This window comes from Perca fluviatilis, chromosome 17 (assembly GCF_010015445.1).
Source record: "Perca fluviatilis chromosome 17, GENO_Pfluv_1.0, whole genome shotgun sequence".
Taxonomy (NCBI): Eukaryota; Metazoa; Chordata; class Actinopteri; order Perciformes; family Percidae; genus Perca; species Perca fluviatilis.
Window position 1 is genome coordinate 16,014,815 of NC_053128.1, and position 18,226 is coordinate 16,033,040.

The 18,226-nt window shown below is 40.0% G+C and overlaps 1 protein-coding gene across 13 annotated transcripts in view; it reads right to left on the reverse strand.

The window, feature by feature from the left end:
• si:ch73-287m6.1 (RIMS-binding protein 2) overlaps positions 1 to 18,226 on the reverse strand; it is a 68,448-nt gene that overhangs the window by 35,307 nt on the left and 14,915 nt on the right. The window contains exons 1-2 of one of the 13 annotated variants that reach the window (XM_039779972.1): positions 11,940 to 12,140; positions 10,054 to 10,231 (exon numbers count right to left, since the gene is read on the reverse strand). The exons of 11 other annotated variants lie outside the window; for them this stretch is intronic. In XM_039779972.1, coding sequence (XP_039635906.1) covers positions 10,054 to 10,206 — 153 coding nt within the window. In that variant the 5' untranslated portion in view covers positions 10,207 to 10,231; positions 11,940 to 12,140. Of the gene's footprint in view, positions 1 to 10,053; positions 10,232 to 11,939; positions 12,141 to 18,226 lie in introns of those variants that run through there. One more of the 13 variants, XM_039779973.1, reaches the window with a different exon arrangement.

Sequence of the window (18,226 nt, forward strand, 5' to 3'; positions counted from 1 at the left end):
TGTACTGTACCAGCTCATTTATAAAGTCACCTTTGAGAGCAAACCCAGACAAATCTCACAATGAGATGCTAATGATTGGAATCGACTTAGATCAGCTGACAAAGCAGAGCAGCAACACCAGCCCCTGCTCATGAGCTTGACAAGGTTGCTGAGAATCCATTACAACTGTGAAGTTTTTACAGCCTCTGCTCTTCAAACTTTTTTTTTTTTATCCTCAAGAGATACATTTTGGGTGGAGCATAACTGTCATTTTAAAAATTCTTCATTTGTTTCGAACCAAAACCATATTGTGATCTGTGATCTGTTGAAGGGAAAGGAGCCGATCTGAACCACATATAACACAATTAGAACATATTAGATTTAGGCAGTGCTTCTGGTTATCGTAATATCATATGTGTGCTCTGGTCCAAACCAGAGCAGGAAGTTACTTTGATTTGGCCAACGAGATGTCAGTAAATCAAATGGTTATTTTGCTCCAGGTATTTCCAATTGGGTTCTGATTACCTGATGATGAGAAGTTGAGTAGAAAGTTATTGAAAATGATTGGACTTGATGTAATGTACTGACACGTATTCATACTGATCCAAATTGTGTTAAATATGAATCTCTCTTCATTACAGAGCAAACCCAGTTTTGTTTAATCAAATTTACTTCTGTCCTCATAGCTGTTTTTAGAAGTAAAGGCTTTTCTTGTACATGCTGTATTTTACAGCGATGCAGGCTTCTAATGTATTTAAAGAAGTGTTAATGCTTTGGAATTGTAAATGTGCCACTTACGGTAAGAATAAAACAGACTTTCATGGGCATTAACTGCAACATTCAAATCATTTCTCTTGAAAGCCAACAGAAAATGACACGGATAGGATCTTGAATTTGCTTAATTTAGAAATAGAATTTTTTTTATCATACTGGTAAATTCCTGAATTTTCCCAAGAGGATCTATGCTGCAGTTTTAATGGAGAATAGATGAAGGATGAAATAATTGGTGCAGATATTTCTACAATGGCTGCTGCTGATTTTAAATGGGATTTCTTTTTTTTGTGGGCAGAGGATTGCTGCTGCTCTCCCTCAACTCCCAGGGGGATTGTCATTAATCAGATGTCACGGTGGAAACACTTTGTTCCACTTAACTGTGGTTTGAAAGACACTGATGACATCTGCTGTCTTCAGTGGGAGCACCAGTAAAGTCCCAGACAAGCAGAGATGTACCGTGTGTCCATCAAATGTAATAAGTGAAGATATGACATTCATATGAATTAATATATAATCTTATATATAATATATAAACTTTTGCAGCATACTGATTGCAATTGATCACACTATATAATACTTTAGTTTTCTTTTTCTAACAGCAACTCCATGTGAAAGTTAAACTGGAGTTCATGACTTAAGTTTGGAGAAGAGATCATATTAGACACATTTACGTTCTGTACAAAGACCTCAACTCACTCTCAACCCATAGATAAAGCATAATCTTCTCTCTGTATTTCTTTGTAACTTTTATTTAAGACAGCGCAGACTGGTCGTTTAAACTGATCCTCAAACAAAAGGCTCCACGCTACTGTTTCAGATTATTTGAAATATTGTGAAATTATAAACAGATAACTTCTACCACTGCTATCCACTTCACTTTGTGCTGAGTGGTTTAATAGGATGACTACAGTTAGTGTGTGTGTGTGTGTGTGTGTGTGTGTGTGTGTGTGTGTGTGTGTGTGTGTGTGTGTGTGTGTGTGTGTGTGTGTGTGTGTGTGTGTGTGTGTGATTGTGTGTGTGTGTGTGTGTGTGTGTGTGTGTGTGTGCGCATACCAACAACTGTGTGTGTGTGTATCTGTGTCAGAGATTTTTCTGCACTTATGTGGGTTGGAGAATGGGCAAATGGAGTCAAAGCCACGACTTTCCCACCACTAATAGCTGCTGCAACATCAGCCGTCTGTTCAGCACTGTCTAATGTCTGGAGCAGTCAGGACCATGGACAGTTCCTTAACTGGGGCCTTTTAAACTACTATAGATCAGGACAGATGCTGAAAAAACTAAGAACTATAGAATTGGCTTTCACAGTAAACAATACAACTGTGATTTTGCAAGTTGTGTCAATAAACTGTACAAAATATGGACGTGAATCGCAATTGTGAATCCCATGTTTTCTGATCTATGCAGCCCACAACAAACTGACTGTCTGATTTCACAGTGTGTGGGATGGGAGGGACTCCAAATACCAAAATGTATGTGCACAAGCACTTTTCATAATATATGCCCTTTAAAATATTCACATACACTTAATCAGCTCTGCACATGTGTTATGAGGAAAGAAATGTATCAACAGGTTTGTTAGACCTCAAGGATACACACTATATACAGTACATTCTGGTGAGAACAGGGCATCGTAGCGTCTTCATCTTTTTGTTCTGTTATATTATGATGTGGTAATGCAGTTCTGAACAGGAACTGTTGCCCTTCGCAAAACCTCAAAATGATTGCAATTGTGGTACCATGTAGCTAGAGTATCACAAGTATATTTTCACATTGATGGATCACCTGTGTCAAGCATATTTCAAGACCCATACCATACTGAAATGAAAAGAAACCAATAACCGACTAGAGGGGGACAAAATCTAAAAAAGACATTCAGTTAAATGGTGAAAATGGTTGGCAGTATTATAAGAATTAGTGTTAATGGATTAAAACATAAAACTACCAGTAGGAAAATGCACTGTAGATTGCACAACCATTAACAACAATATAACATATCCAAAATAATACACACTTTCAAGGGGGATGTGTACATCCCCACTTATGGAATGGTTATGAAAATGAGGGACATTTGAGATGTATTGTATCAGCTTCTTTGACTGTTGCAAGTGTCAGGAGCATTTTGCGATCAATCGTTATAATGCTGTTATTGTTGTCCTCTGGTTTAAATTACATGCATTACACCTGGACAGCTACTTTACAACAGCTGCACAGTACAGTAAATTCACAAACAGTGATTTTGTTTAACCTTTAAGTTGTGTTGTGTTCATGTGTTCCATTTGAATTTGGAAAATCCATCTTTCAGATTTTGACTGCAACCTTTTGCATTGCTCAGCTTTTCTTTGCGCTTCTAATGAAGTGCAGTTCACCGTGACTGTTACCATAATGTCATCAATAGATTATTCATCAACATGCTATCAAAATATTCCCCTTTATGTGTCAACCTATGCCACTAATGTGTCTCTGCAGGTGCCTCATTCATAAAACATTAACATATGGCTAATCTTGTTTGTGTGAGTGTGTGTGTGTGTGTGTGTGCGCACATGGCTGCGTGTGAGCATGTGCAAGCATGAATGAGTTGCATAACTAGCATCCCCAGCCATACATCAGCCTTAAGCTCTTTTGTATCCAGTGTTTCAATTCAATTCAATTCAATTTTATTTATAGTATCAATTCATAACAACATCTCGAGACACTTTACAGATAGACTAGGTCTAGACCACACTGTTTCAGACTTCTCAAAATCCTTAAAAATGATTAATGTGGCAAGAAATACCTCACATAATAAACACACATACACACTATATGAAGTTAAAACTGTATGTACCCCGTATAATACAATAATAATTTGAGGAAACCCCCTGTTGTTGGTGAATATGTAAATAAAGGTTTGAAAAACATGTCTAAATATGCAATTTGTGACTAACTCCTGCAGATTTAATGATGTGAATCAACTGGAGCTTGAATGAAAACCCGGCCTATGCAGTCACATACATTTAATATTAACAATGTCCCAAGCCCAAAAGACTACACATCAGGTCAATGTGGCAGCGAACATTTTATGCACAAACAAAATCTTACAGGGAAGGAATCCCTGTACAGAAAGTCTGTTGTTCTCAGTGAAACCACATACTCAAGATTTTACCAAGAATGATGTGTTTAAAGACACAAATAAAGAGCCTTCTGGGATATGTAGTTTAAAATTTTGCTCACCTCCTCTCTTAAGCAAAAATCAAACAGCTAGTGTTTTGTTTAAACACCCTGGTTTTTCTACATCCTGTCACGTGTGTTTTAGTGTGTGCATGTGAGTTCCACTGCCTGCCTCTCAGAGAGCAGAAGACAATTCACAGTTTTATGGAGGAGAGAAGACCGAGGAAAGGCAGGGAGAGGCCGGCGCTACCGCCAGGAGAGATTAACTTCTCTTCCACGTAACACACATCCTCATTCACCTCACTCTTCAACCTCCTCTGTCGCTTCTCCTTTTTCTCATCTGAGCTCTGCCTGGATTCTCTAATGCTTGTGCTTGTGTTGTAAATATATATACAGTTTATACAGTGTTTGCTTTTAAGTCTCCACAGATGTGACCATACAGTAACAAAGCAGAGCTGGTTTTCACATGTCAAACTAATGTAAAGTTTGAGGCCCACATCTAAGGCAAGATACAAAATAGCTGTGGTTATCATTTTCTTAAGCAGGGGCCCCATTACAACAAATTTGCAACATGCAAGCTGCACTTAACATGAGATAATTTCCTCTCTCATTAATGTGACAAAAACCAAACAGCATAATTGCAACCAATGCATGAGCATGTGAGAGTATTGTAGCATTCAAAAAAGTATCTGCAATTTACAAGCAACAATAATTTTTCAAAATGATGCTGCCACAGTTTGTGATGAGCATATAGGCCTAAAACAAATGGCAGAATGAGCAACAATGTTACCACTCTCAACTAACCACTGTTAGTTGTAGCCTTAAGGCATCTACAGTATAGACTGTGCAAAACAACAAGCTTACAAGGTAATTGCGTGACATACTGTGCAAGATCATGGGTCTAATAGTTTTGATCTCCATTCTGTCAGATTGTGCAATGAATGCCTGATGAATTGTAGCGCTGATGTAAAAACAGATGCAAACAACTCACATCATCCCCCTGAGCTACTGTCATGTTCTAAAAATGTAGCAAAAACATAAACTAATACTTTGGCCATAGCGCACTTTTATGCATAAAAAGAACCTCACAAAATAAAAGAGGAGATTGTGAATCAGCCAGGGGAATGAGGGAAACATGAAAAGCCAATATCGCAAAGTAAATGTGGGGTAAAAATGTTTTTTTTACCCCTGCTTTTTAAAGCAGTAGCATCATGCTAGTTCATCAGCGTATTCTGGATTTTGCTATATTTTGACTTTGGTCACCGAAGCTGTAAATCGTCAGACTGTGGACTCACAATACAATCTGACGACCATTTTTGATTGGCATCCAAAGATTTCACCATGTTTCTTTCATGACTGTCAACTTTCATCTGGGACAGCCCATATTCGCCCTATGTAAAAGGGCCTTTAATGTAGATGGCAGTAGCAGTCACAGTTTCCTAGAGTTAACAAAAGAAAAGAGACATTTGAGGCACAATTTGACGCCAGATGTGAATTGCAATTTGTCCTAACTGGATCTAAATCCAATCTGGAAGTGGTTTGAAAAGGCCCAGGGAGAAAGACAGGGAACAAGTGAGCATATTAACTTTGACTATACTGTATGTGATATGTAGAGGTGTTCCAGCTGTACTGTATATGGAGGGCCCTGCGGGCAAAACACTGACCTCTCTTGAGAATCGACATGCCCCAAGGGGAATATTAGGGCATGGGAATGTACATACTGAGTGAGCAGGCAGTGAGAGTGAACTAGGGCTCCCATGACGTGGGCAGCAAAGCTTCCAGTCACATTGATGACATAACACATTTGATGTGAACAGGACCTATTGTTCCCTCAGGCCACACAGAGAATATCAGAGGGCTGGAAAATAAGTTCTGAGGAAGATCAGGGTAATGCTAATGAGCAGCCCAAGAGCTGGTTAGGGATTACATGTGCTTGGATGGACCTTCATGATCACATAATGCTTGGATGGAACTTCATGCTCAGAATACACAAGTGCACACACAAACACAAACAAACACAAACACACACACACACACACACACACACACACACACACACAAGCAAATCCATAAAACTCTCACACAACAAAAACAACCGACCAGGGATGCGCACATTTCCCGACATGTGCATACATAGACACACACACAACAACCACAAATACATACTCACGTGACCCCAATCTGCAGCAACACATACTGCACAAGGTTCTAAATAATTTACATCTGACCCCATTGCACAGTTGCTAAAATGTACAGTACGCTCGAAATACACGGACAGAGCCTTAGCAGAGGTTTCCTCACCACTGGTTTCTATGGGAGATTACAAACTAGTTCTATATATAGAAAAAGAAAACTACTGCACCTACTGTATGCATATCCTATTCCAAAAAAAAATGGAAAATGAAAATACTTCTGCAATGGCAGTACCAAACTTGCATTTTCTACTAATCAGCAGATACTTCAAAATGCTGATCTTCTAACAAAGACAAAGTGCTGGGAGAGGGTTGTTGGCCTCTTTCCATTGGCTGCCACTAGATTTTAGAATTATATATATTTTAATCTAGCAGGCACTAGACAATGAAGTCCCTGAGTACATTTCTTAATTGACTTAAAATGATGGTTCGGAGTAATTTCACCCTAGGGTCTTTTGCACCATGACCTCGAGCCAAACACCCCCCCAGAAGCTTTTTTCACCTGGGTCTAGAGTAGCGTTATCAGCTGAATAGCTTAGCGCAGGGGCTAATGGACCCACGTTTGTATCTCGTAAATGACCCCACTAATAATGCCCGAAATGATACCAAACGTCTACACTAGTACATATAGGTTATGCGCTCATAAAACGATGGATTGGAAAGTTTGTAAGTACACCAGAAGTTTATGTAAATAACACTTGCCTGCTGGCTTCTGCTCTCTGCTGCTGTTGTTGCTGCTGTAAGACGAGTGCTTAAGGGCCGTCTACAAATTACAACACTGAAAAGAGATGCAACAAAAATATTTTTTAATTTAACTTTTTTTTTTAAGTAAGTGCTGTAGTATAACTAGCAGGAGACAAGTAATAATTGAGGTAAGTTTGGAGACATTACCTTATTTAATCATTAAATTAATACATTTTTTGTTGTATCTCTTTTCGGTGTAGTAATTTGTAGACGGCCCTAAGCACTCGTCTAACTGCAGGTAGCAGCAGCAGCAGCAACAGAGAGCAGAAGAGAAAAGGCAAGTGTTCATAAACTTCTGGTGTACTTACAAACTTTCCAATCCATCGTTTTATGAGAGCATAACCTATTTGTACTACTTGTAGAAGTTTGGTATCATTTCAGGCATTATTAGTGGGGTCATTTACGAGATACAAATGTGGGTCCATTAGCCCCTGCACTAAGCTATTCAGCTGATGACACTACTCTACCTAACTCTCCCAATGTTCGACCCAGGTGAAAAAAGCTTCTGGGGGGGTGTTTGGCTCGAGATCATGGTGCAAAGGACCCTAGGGTGAAATTACTCCGGACCATCACTTTAAAGTCTGTCAGCTCCTCTAACCAGTGACTACTACATGTTCCTCTCTGCTTTGCATAAAATGAAAAATGAGCATTAAACTTTCTTATTTTTTGTATTTCTTAATAGATAAATTGCTCTTTTGTTGATGTAATTTCGGTTTTATTACTTGTTTTGTTGCTCTTGTATTCGCTACTATCCTGCCTGTTTGACTTTTAAAAGTGCTACATAAATAAATCATTGCATCCTTTATGCATTTACCTACTATTTCTTTTACATTAGTATTGCAAACAAACTACCAAATGGTTCCTCTTGTGAGCAGAGCAACAATGCAGCTGCCGTGCAACACAGAGGAAAAAAGAATTGAGACTGCTACCATGACTACATCGCTAGCCTTTGAACAAAACATGCAAAGCACCAGTTTAATTTATCACAGACTGCCATCTCATCAAGCTCACAGATGTCTGGAGAATGTCCCGTCAAAAAAAAAGAAAATTGGATAATGAGACTTTGGAATTTAAAAATACTCACTTACGGGCATCAAACTCTCAAATCTGGTTCACATCATCTGCGTACAACAAAAGGTTTTACTGTAAAAACAGATTTCTATCTGCTATTTTTAATCTATATTTGTGTGCTTGAAATTCTGTTTATGATTCAATGATACAAATATGGAGTATTCTATAATGGCTCCTGTAACGCCGCACAGCAGATGCATATGCCCAAGTTCTATGTCTCAAGTGAGCAGGACTCAGTGACACAGAGCAATAGGTGACAGTTACAGGAGCAAAGGTCCTGTCATGTCATCTGTATCTGAACAGGCTGGTCTGTCTGACATGGTGTACTCCTCTCTCCCTCCTTCCCTCCAATCCTCCATGTAGATGCCCTTGGTGTTCAGTCCACCAAAGGCTCCTGTCCTATGTTTAATCATTCAAGCCCTTCCAGACACGCTGGGGGCAGAAAGAAAGAAAGAAAGAAAGAAAGAAAGAAAGAAAGAAAGAAAGAAAGAAAGAAAGAAGGAAAGAAAGAAAGAAAGAAAGGGTTAAGTGAAGGAAAATGTAGAGAAAGACAGGGACACAAGAAAGGTAATCAAGTAGTGATCTTGAGAGAAAGGAGCCACAGGAGGAAAAAAAAAAAGGGGAAAGAGAGGGAGAAGACAATCTAAATAAAGTACAGGAGACAGCGGGAAACAATTAGTGCTGCAGAATTAACAGGCCTTTTATCAGCATGTTCCTTTGCTAAAAGGCTCACCTTGCCTGGTGGTGCCATGGTGAAATTATGTAGCGATACAAAACCAAATAGGTCACAAAATGACATTTTTAAAAAGGCACTTTGGTCTGCTACACTATCGTACACAGATGCCAATAATATATACACATACATACATACATTTGTTTTATATACATTGGATAAAGATCACATTACAGTATTATCTGATTAATTAACCAGGTCAATTAGTGCCTAAATACCCATCTGCACCCATTTATTTCATGAAATGGGGAATCTGAAATTTGAAAAGGAAAAAGTACACCACCTGCATGACAAGATAGATTAAGTGCTCCTAGTATTATTTTTTAGTAAACTGTATTTGTATTTAGACTTCAGTCAGACATGCATTTACTAACTACACTCCCGCTCTTCCACCTCTCACTTTCCTTCTTTGCCCCACCCTCCTTTTTGCTGTTTCCCTCTGCAGTGCTCTGTGTCTTCCCTTTAATATAACTTCTGTGTATCTTGAAAAGCTGCCAGGAAATGTGCGGAGGAAATGTTCCTTTATCGTCTCCCTCTCTGCTTCCCCCGCTGGCTAAATGACATCAACACTTATGGCGTGTATGCTAGCAATCAATAGAGCACTCACTCATATTTAGGCATGTGTTCGCATTCAGAGCTACACACATTGCGTGTCCACACACACACACACACACACACACACACACACACACACACACACACACACACACAAAACAGGGGTGAGGGGAGGGGATGATGGGGTTGCTATAGAAACTGTTCTCTTTCAGGTATGAGTGTCAGGATGATAAAAAGTAGCAATGAAGTATCAAATCCAACATATCTGATGCCCTTTGAATTGTGTGAAAGTAAGCCAGCATATCGCAAACAAAAGCCACCTAATTTATTTGCTATTCAAACCTGCAGGATGACTGAATAGTTAGTACACCAAAGATGCACAGTGAGTGTGCACAATAAGCAATGAAATGTTGTACAAAAAAACCCCACATCATTGAGTCGATTCTCTATATGATGTGGATGTGTAGTGATGTGGATGTGTAGTACAGTACAGTAAGTGTAAGCATGCATGGATACACTTGTTAACAATACAGCGGAAATGTGGGACAGTGTGTATGAAGGCATGTAATCGGGAGTAAACCTTGAAACGTGTGATTGTCTGTGTGTAAAGTCACAAAGGTATGCTGATGTGCAACTCTCTGTCGCCACGTTATTGCATGTGTGCGTATGTGTAATATGTGCTGCCACACCCCTACGAGGCTGTTTCTGTTCAGGGACTATTGCAGTGGTTGTATGTCCTGAGGAACATTTTGATTAGACGAAGAGGGTGTCATTTGGATGCCAGACTCACTGATAATCTCAGGAGAGGAGCAAGGAAATCAGCCATGAGACTGAAAACACAAGTTTAATTTCCCCAACCTTCTTTTCCTCTGTTCTCTCCTTCTCACCCTCTCGCAACCAACTGAACGTCAGCTGGCACAGCCAAACCAGTCTGCCACATGGAGATGAAGAAATGGGAGAATGGTGCAAGAGGAGCGCGATCAGAAGGGAGAATATAAGATTTTTTCCCATCAATTTTTCCACCGGGTTTTTATACCTTCATGTGGTAAAAAAAAGGAAAGGGAGAGACAAAAGAGGGTAGAGTGAGAAAGAGAAAGTTAGACCGCTAATAACACAGGAAAATGCTGCAAAAGAGAGACTGTCGAAGCACCAATTCCTTCTCTACCAAAATCTATTGTACTCATCAAGAGGTCTTTGAAAGAAATGTTGCTCTGCTAACAAAACGTGATTGGACTAAGTTTTCTTACCATGAAAGGTTTACAGTGAGACGTGACAAGAAACGTCAGTGGAGTTCTCTTTTGTTGTTTTATACTTAACCGTCACCAAAGCTTTAGCTTAGCCTTGCCCAGTTGTTTTAATTGCTATCCAAATCTTTTCACCAAAATGAATGCTCACTGAGTAGTAAAGGCTTTAAAGCTTTGCAGCTCTAAACACCAGGTTAACACACCTGGTATCACACAGGAAGCAATATGTTTCACGTTTCCAGAAGCAGCAGCGATATGTTTTTGGAATAAATATAAAGATACAACAGCTAGTATGGGCAGCAACATGGGAGGGAAGGATCCAAAAACCGTATTATTAAAAATGTGATGTTGGTGTATTTATCATCTAAATAAGGAAAATGGTTTGTAAGTGTAGGTGTAATAATTCCTAATATTTAGCCAACCCTAATATAAAGTGGGTTGACAAAATATAAGAAACAACTTTGAAATATAAATACAAAATATGTATATATATATATATATAAATACAATTCAACAGTGCCACAAACTATAGCCTACAAATGGACCATAAAGTTGAATCGATATGTCTCAAACTATTTCAACAAAAAACGAACATGAAGGTAGGAATCGAAGGGCGGCTGTATTCGACTGCATTAGTTTTAGCTACTGTAGGTGTAACTTATAAACTGGAAAACGAGTGTACAGAGTATACCATGCGCACACACACAAATACATTTAGCAAGAGACTTTATGAGGATGAATAACTGAAGAGCAAGTGTCAATCAGCCCCGAGTGGGTTAATATTCATCACCAACACCTGGCAACCCCTCAGCAGGCAGGAACCAGGAAAAGCTCAGGTTACAGGAGGTGATAACGCCAAAGCACACACACACGCACACGCACACACACACGCACATTCAATTTGTTTAAGAAAGCACCACGCATTTTTTTTCTCTCCCAGTGTGTCTGAGTGCTCATGTGAACATGTGTCTACATATGCTGTTTTACAAATAATAACTCTTGCATGTGCACACCTACTATGGAAAGATGAAATTAATTATTTGACAGCAGTCAAAAGGGAAGCACTACACTCCATGCACACGCACACACACTCACATGCACATACTAACCACAAATACACCATTGGACCCATACACCGTAACACCCCCCCACTACCTTCAACAGACACCGCACACACCGCACACACTCCAAACAGGTGGCCCTGCTACAGTCAAGAAACAGAGAAGCTGGAGGTTGCTTTTTCCTCATCAAGTCCCAGAAGAGACAAAATGTACAAATCCTCCTCTCCTTTCCACCTCTCTGTAGATGTCTGTCTCCTTCTGCAGCAGCTGCACAGACAGGTTTTCCCCAGCTGCTTGGCTATGCTAACCCTGTGCACTATATATAGGACTCAACAGAGCTAAATCAAACACAAACACACTCGGGCCAAATGATGCAGAGACAGAGAAATACAGCAGTCGTAAAGAGGAAGCAGAGTGGTGATAAAGGATTGGTATTTACCGTGAGTGTTTGCTAGCACAGGAGCATCTTGGATGAGGTGTCGCTTACTCCTTCTTCCTCCTTCTTCCTCCTTGCTCTGATCTCCTCCCTTCTTCCCTGCTCTCTCTGGGTGGGGAATTGTCAAACGGCTGCAGCAGCAGCATCAGCAGCAGCATCAGTAGCAGCTTCAGGGCCTGCGTGTGTGTGTCTCTCTCTCTCTCTCTCTCTCTCTTCCTCCGCCCCCTCTCCACACACTCTCTCTTTCCTATTCTCCCTTTCCTCTCACTCTCTCCCCACCCCCGAAGACCCTCCTCCTTAACACCCTTCCTCCATCATTTTCTCCTTTTCTCTTACACGCTCTCTCTCTCTCCCCCTGCTCAATTTCCCCATTTCTCTCTCGCGCGCTGTGTGCAGCGAGCTGCGGAAATCCACTCCGTTGAATTAATCAGCCAGCTCCACTGCTACAACCATCAGCTACATCAGAAGCTACTGTTGGGAGAAGAGGTATCGTTGGCAATAGGGAACAGACATCTTGGGAGTCCAGGATACAAATAAGAATGGTTTATTGGAAAGCTGCCCTGTACAACCACAGTCTGGACCTTCCTGCCTGTCTGCCAAATTGACTGAATTGACGGCAGCCTGCATGATGCTGGCTGCTGCTGCCGGACAGATCCTCCCTCCCCTCCCCTCCCCTCCCTCCCTCTCCCTCCCTCCTCTCCTCTCCTCTCCTCTCCTCTCCTCTCCTCTCCTCTCCCCTCCTCTCCTCTCCTCTCCTCTCCTCAGCCCTGACACTAATTGAACAGGGTCTTGATTGATGCCGCTTGTTTTACTAACATACACACATCTAATAATGATGTTGATGGTATTCATAAATAGGGGATATAGCTTTAGCTGGTAGGTTTTATATCAATCACTTTGAAAAGCCCTGACATCAGATTATTGAAAAAAGCCAAACTGGTTTATGTTGAAAAAAATACAAATAAAAGTGTATTTTACTAAAATTTGGATCTCACAACTTTAAAAGTGACACTTTCATTTACTTTAAAATGAATATAACAGGGCGGCCTCTAGCTGAACCAGTAGAGTGTGCGCCCTGTGTAAGCTGAGTCCTTTGCAGCGTCCCGGGTTTGAATCCGACCTGCGGCCCTTTGCTGCGTGTCATCCCCTTTCTTTCTCTTTCCTGTCTATCCACTGTCACTATCGAACAAAGGGAAAAAGTCCCAAAAAATAATCTTTAAAAAATAAAAATTATATAACAAGGTATGTCTGCAGCTGGGAGTATGATTTGTGCTTACACATTTAATACACTTTATAATGTATGGTTTATGAGCTGGGGAGTGACGCGTTATTCTGTTTAAGGGGTAATTATTTTTTACTTTACTCTGGTTCAAATGAACACAGGTGGCAATCAACAACTTAATCCACATTGTCGAAATAATTTAAATATTGAACAATGACACTGACAATCTTTTAGATAACACAAACCTATAATTGTTGCACTCCAAAACAACATCTGCATCATCACACTCCACAACGCTGTCTTTGGACAAGAAGTCACCTCGCAATATCAATAATGTTGTCAGACACTTTTAATAACAATCTGAGCCTGTCAGTGGCAAAAACAACCACTTTTAATGGACAAAAATCGAGGGTGCACAATTGCCCCACTGGGTTACATAGCAGCTAGTCTCGCATTGCCAGACCTTCCTCCACATTGCAGCCCATCCATCCAGTAGGTGTTGAGATTTTTCAGTCTGGACCAAAGTGTGGACCAACTGACCGTGAAATTACTTGCATTGGGCATCCGGATAACTCAGTTGGTAGAGCGGGCGCCCATATGTAGAGGTTTACTCCTCCACGCAGCGGGCCTGGGTTCAACTCAGACCTGCGCCTTTGCTGCATGTCACTCTCCCCTTTCATTTCTTCAGCTGTCCTGTCAATAAAGGCCTAAAAATGCCCAAAAAATAATCTAGAAAAAAAAGAAATTACTTGCATAATTTCTGTAATTTCACTCAACACTTGTAGTCTTATAGGACCCCTGCTGAGATACTCAGATTTTATTGAGGTGCTAAAAGTAATGAAGTTTTCCGAAAAACAGTACCAAACTTAAATTAAATTAAAAAATGCATAAATTGTGGGGCTCAATTTATCCCCATGCAACCAATTATTCCATTTTCGGTCTGTTTTAACTCTAATCCTCACAGTTTCACAGCTTTAGCCTTTAACTACAACACAGAACACCCTTGCTATCACACTGCCTACACTTCCTTGTCACAATGAGTAATTATATTATATTGACATCAGCTTATGTGTGGGGGCTCACACTTGTTCATGCATGTGTATGTGTGAATGTGAGTGTGGGTTTACCACAGTTAGCCCCTAAAATGATTTAATCCGGTTAAGGGGATTTTCAATTAATCCAGGAGGGCCCTACATTTTGACAGTGCCATATTTTTAACACAGCTTCCTTCTGATGCAACAGAATTTATTTTCCCTTGCAGTTTTAAAGCTAACGTGATTCAGTGCTCTCACAAGATGGACGGCAAAATTGTTTCGGACACTTGCGTCAGTGTATGCTCTGAAATCAAGCCAATGCTGGACAGTTATGTAACTATCTGTTTCTGTAACCATTATTCACAGACTTGTTTCACTGCTATTTCTATAGCCAGTTCCAACTCAAAGACGGATCAAAGCAGCAGTTGCCTAGGAAGCAGCACTGTGGAGTAAACTACATTAATAATTGTGGTTATGCCGATTTTGAGTCATGATACATCTATGAATATATAGACTGTAAATTACTTAATGTTGTCAATGTCATGTCAATGAGTAGTACTGTTTGGTGGAAATTAAAAGTGATGTGTAAAGTTGAAGTGATAAGTGAAAACCCTCCATTAAACATAGTTCGGACCGGGCTTTTTGAAAATCAAAAGCACTTATGCTTTCAGGTGTGGATGTTTCCTAGTAATAATACAAATCATAGGGGAAACCTAAACTGCATTCTATTCCACACTGTACATAAACATTACTCCCTGCTCCCTGTTCAGGGAATGTCGTGAACGTCCCTTGACAGAATTCCTCCATTAGGAACACACTGCAACGTCACCAAGGCAGATATCACTTCCTCTGTTTACCCTGGAAACGTAAAAACCTTGGATACCTGTTGCTGCTACTGTGGAAGTTTTACACTACTTAAAAACATATTATATTGGAATGTATGTAACTTGTGAATAAATGTGATTTTGAATAATTTACAGGATGTACAGTGTACTAAGGAAATTAATATTAGATTTACAGATAATCTCTATAAACAGATATCTGCAAATGAATGTGGAATCTGTAGGCAACAGGACATTGGTTTTAACATTTAAGTAGTATCCACTCACTACCAGGAAGAAGGTATAACTCATTTCAAAATTTGTGTCTCTCAGAAAATGTCTGAAACTTGATTATAGGCTGGCATGGACCTCCCTGATACATCAAATCTGCTTAAATTACTGCAGGCATGAAGCTGCACAGGCTAGATCAATGCCCTCTGCCACAGCCACCCTGCTTGGGTAAGGGGAATTAAGGAGGTTAGGACAGGAAGTAGTAGGGGGGAGAGAAAAATAATGGACACAAAAAAGGACAATTGAATAGGTGGAGTGGAGAGAGGGGAAAGACATGAAATGTATGGGTGACAAAGTGAGGTTGTGAGAGAACAGAGGAGATGTAAGAGTGAATATAAAAAGCAAGAAAGAGCCTCACAGATGGGAGACTCAAACTACTATAACTTGAAAGGCGAAGATCACGTGACCAACAAAGCTAGCACACCATTAGAAAGCTAATCTGCTAGCATGTTTTCACTGCTGGCTTCGTGAGCTTTTACAACATTATCTAATAGACCACATTGACTGTGGGTGTCAAAGTGTTGTTTTATGAGATTGTATTTAAAATAAGTACAATGGACACATTTCAGTACAAACTGATTACTGAAAATGACATGTGTGTTTGAATAATTACAATGGCATTGAGCTGAGCCCTCTTCGTTATCCGATATTTACCTAGACATTGTGAACATACAGCTGGTGGAGGTCTTTAGCTGTGCGATGGACCCACATATTAATTCAGGCAAAATTCTGTGTTTATAGAACAGTGATAAAGAATAATACAAAGGATTTTGTATAAAATGTCATATTGTGGATGATTAGCTTGATACATGTCTTAAGTTTGTTGTTATCACTGTTTTTACATTTGAAAATGTTGCATTGTTTCAGGGCTTTGTTCACGTTATGCACAGTAAGTGGTACAGGAAGAAAAAAATTGAAATATGTTTTCATCTTTTCTGACCATTTCTTCTAAAGATTATTGTGCTTTGCCTTAGCTTTCAGTAGTTGTACTTAAGCTACACAACAAGGAATGGAATATGGACCGGGAAAAAAGAGGATAATGTAGTTATATAGAGACAACTCAAGCCATCTGAAAGAACACGTCCGAGATAAACTCAATTAAGAAAAGAATATAAACTTCAGCCTAAACACACCCTGTCTAATACCAGTTTTTAAAACAGCCTTGTGAGACAAAAGAATGTGGATTTTCAAAAAATCCTGTGGGCGGTGGAAGTATTATTCAAGCTGATTTGTGTTACATTACACTAGACTATTATTAACCCTGGTTTGTCTGTGCATCTTTGATTAGAAGGAGTTAAAATGGAGATTACTGGGTCAACTGAGACAACACGGCTATTACGGATTATTGATTAGAGGTTGTTCCTTTTCGCAGTGGGACAGCCCATATCATCATGAGGAATATCGTCTGAGTGGGCCAGCTGCTAGCAGTACACAATCGTTGCCATAGGAATGGTCTCTAGGGAGACAGCTGTGGCCTTTTAGCAGCAGCCACACAGCACACAGAAGGTCATTTCTTACCTAAGGTACCTTTCTCCGACTGTCCATCACAGATAGTTTCCAGGCAACCGGTCTAAAGCTTTTTTGTTTGTTTTGTTTTTTCCAGGAAGCAATGCACCCTCTCAGTATTTCTTCTTGCCATTTTGGTTGCAAAATAACAGATTAATTGGAAGAACATGGAAACACGGACAATTATAAAGCAGAAGCCTACAGGCTATGTGAGAGGTGCAGTAAAGGAGGCAAAAAGAGACTAGGGGAAGAAAATGGATCTACAATTTCAGCAGAGCAACCCCAAAAGCATGTGGCAAGGTCTAAGAACTATGACAGATTGCAAGCCCCCCTTCCTCCTTGTCAAGTGCTGATGTGCCTATAGCAAATCAGCTAAACACATTTTATGCTTGCTCTGAGGCCATCGGCAGCTAACAAACAAAAACAGCTGAAGCAGAGGTTAATGGACGGGGTGGTTGCACCTCTCACACCCATCTCCCTTTCCTAGCATGACATCAGGAGGGCTTTCAAGCATGGGAACACCAAGAAAGCAGCAGGACCTGACTTTGTCAGTGTTCTGGCCCTCAAACTGTGTGCTGACCAGTGTTGGGTACTGTAATCAGATTACATTTGTCTGCAAATAATGAGTAAATGAGTAAAGTAATGTAATGCATTAATGTTAATAACCCAGTAATCACATTACAGTTACTAATACATTTTTTTAAGAATTAAAATTTTTGCGTTACTGGTTCTTGAACTATCTCCATAACGGGAGGAGAGAAAAACAAATCAAACATCCCTTTTTGTGTGTGTTTGCGTAACACTTGTCTGAGGAGACGGGGAAAAAAATGGCAGAGCCACCGCTTAAGATGTCTTTTGAGGGGTGGAGGTATGCCCATTACTTCAAATTAGTTACGCGAAAGGAACAAAAACTTGATTGTGAAGTGTAAATTGTGCCCAGGTCACAAACACCTCTCCACCGCCAAAAACACAACATCCAATCTGAGCTGGTTGCTAAAGACCCCCAGACCCTGAGACACTGATGAAAAGAGCATGTTGCCAACACCAGCCAAGCAGCCAACTTGATTTTCAACAGCAAGTAAACAAAGCAGAGATAAATGAGCTTGTGTAAGTAGTGGAAAAAATCTTGCCTTTTTCGACAGTGGAATCGCCATCTTTCCAAAACATACTGGGCAAAATACAGGTTATAAAGAGCGGACGACCGCCAGTACTGTAGCCTTGTTTTTGACTAATTTTGGGCTGATGTTCACAACTTTGTTGTCAGCATTATGGTATTAAAGAGCATAAAAGAGAGATTTTATGTATATCCATATTATAATAAGGATTTGTGTTGATCTGGATGTTTAACTTCATATTGTTATTTGGCAAGTTATGGTGCATCTCAGGTGATGTTATGGAGTAATCCAAAAGTAATGT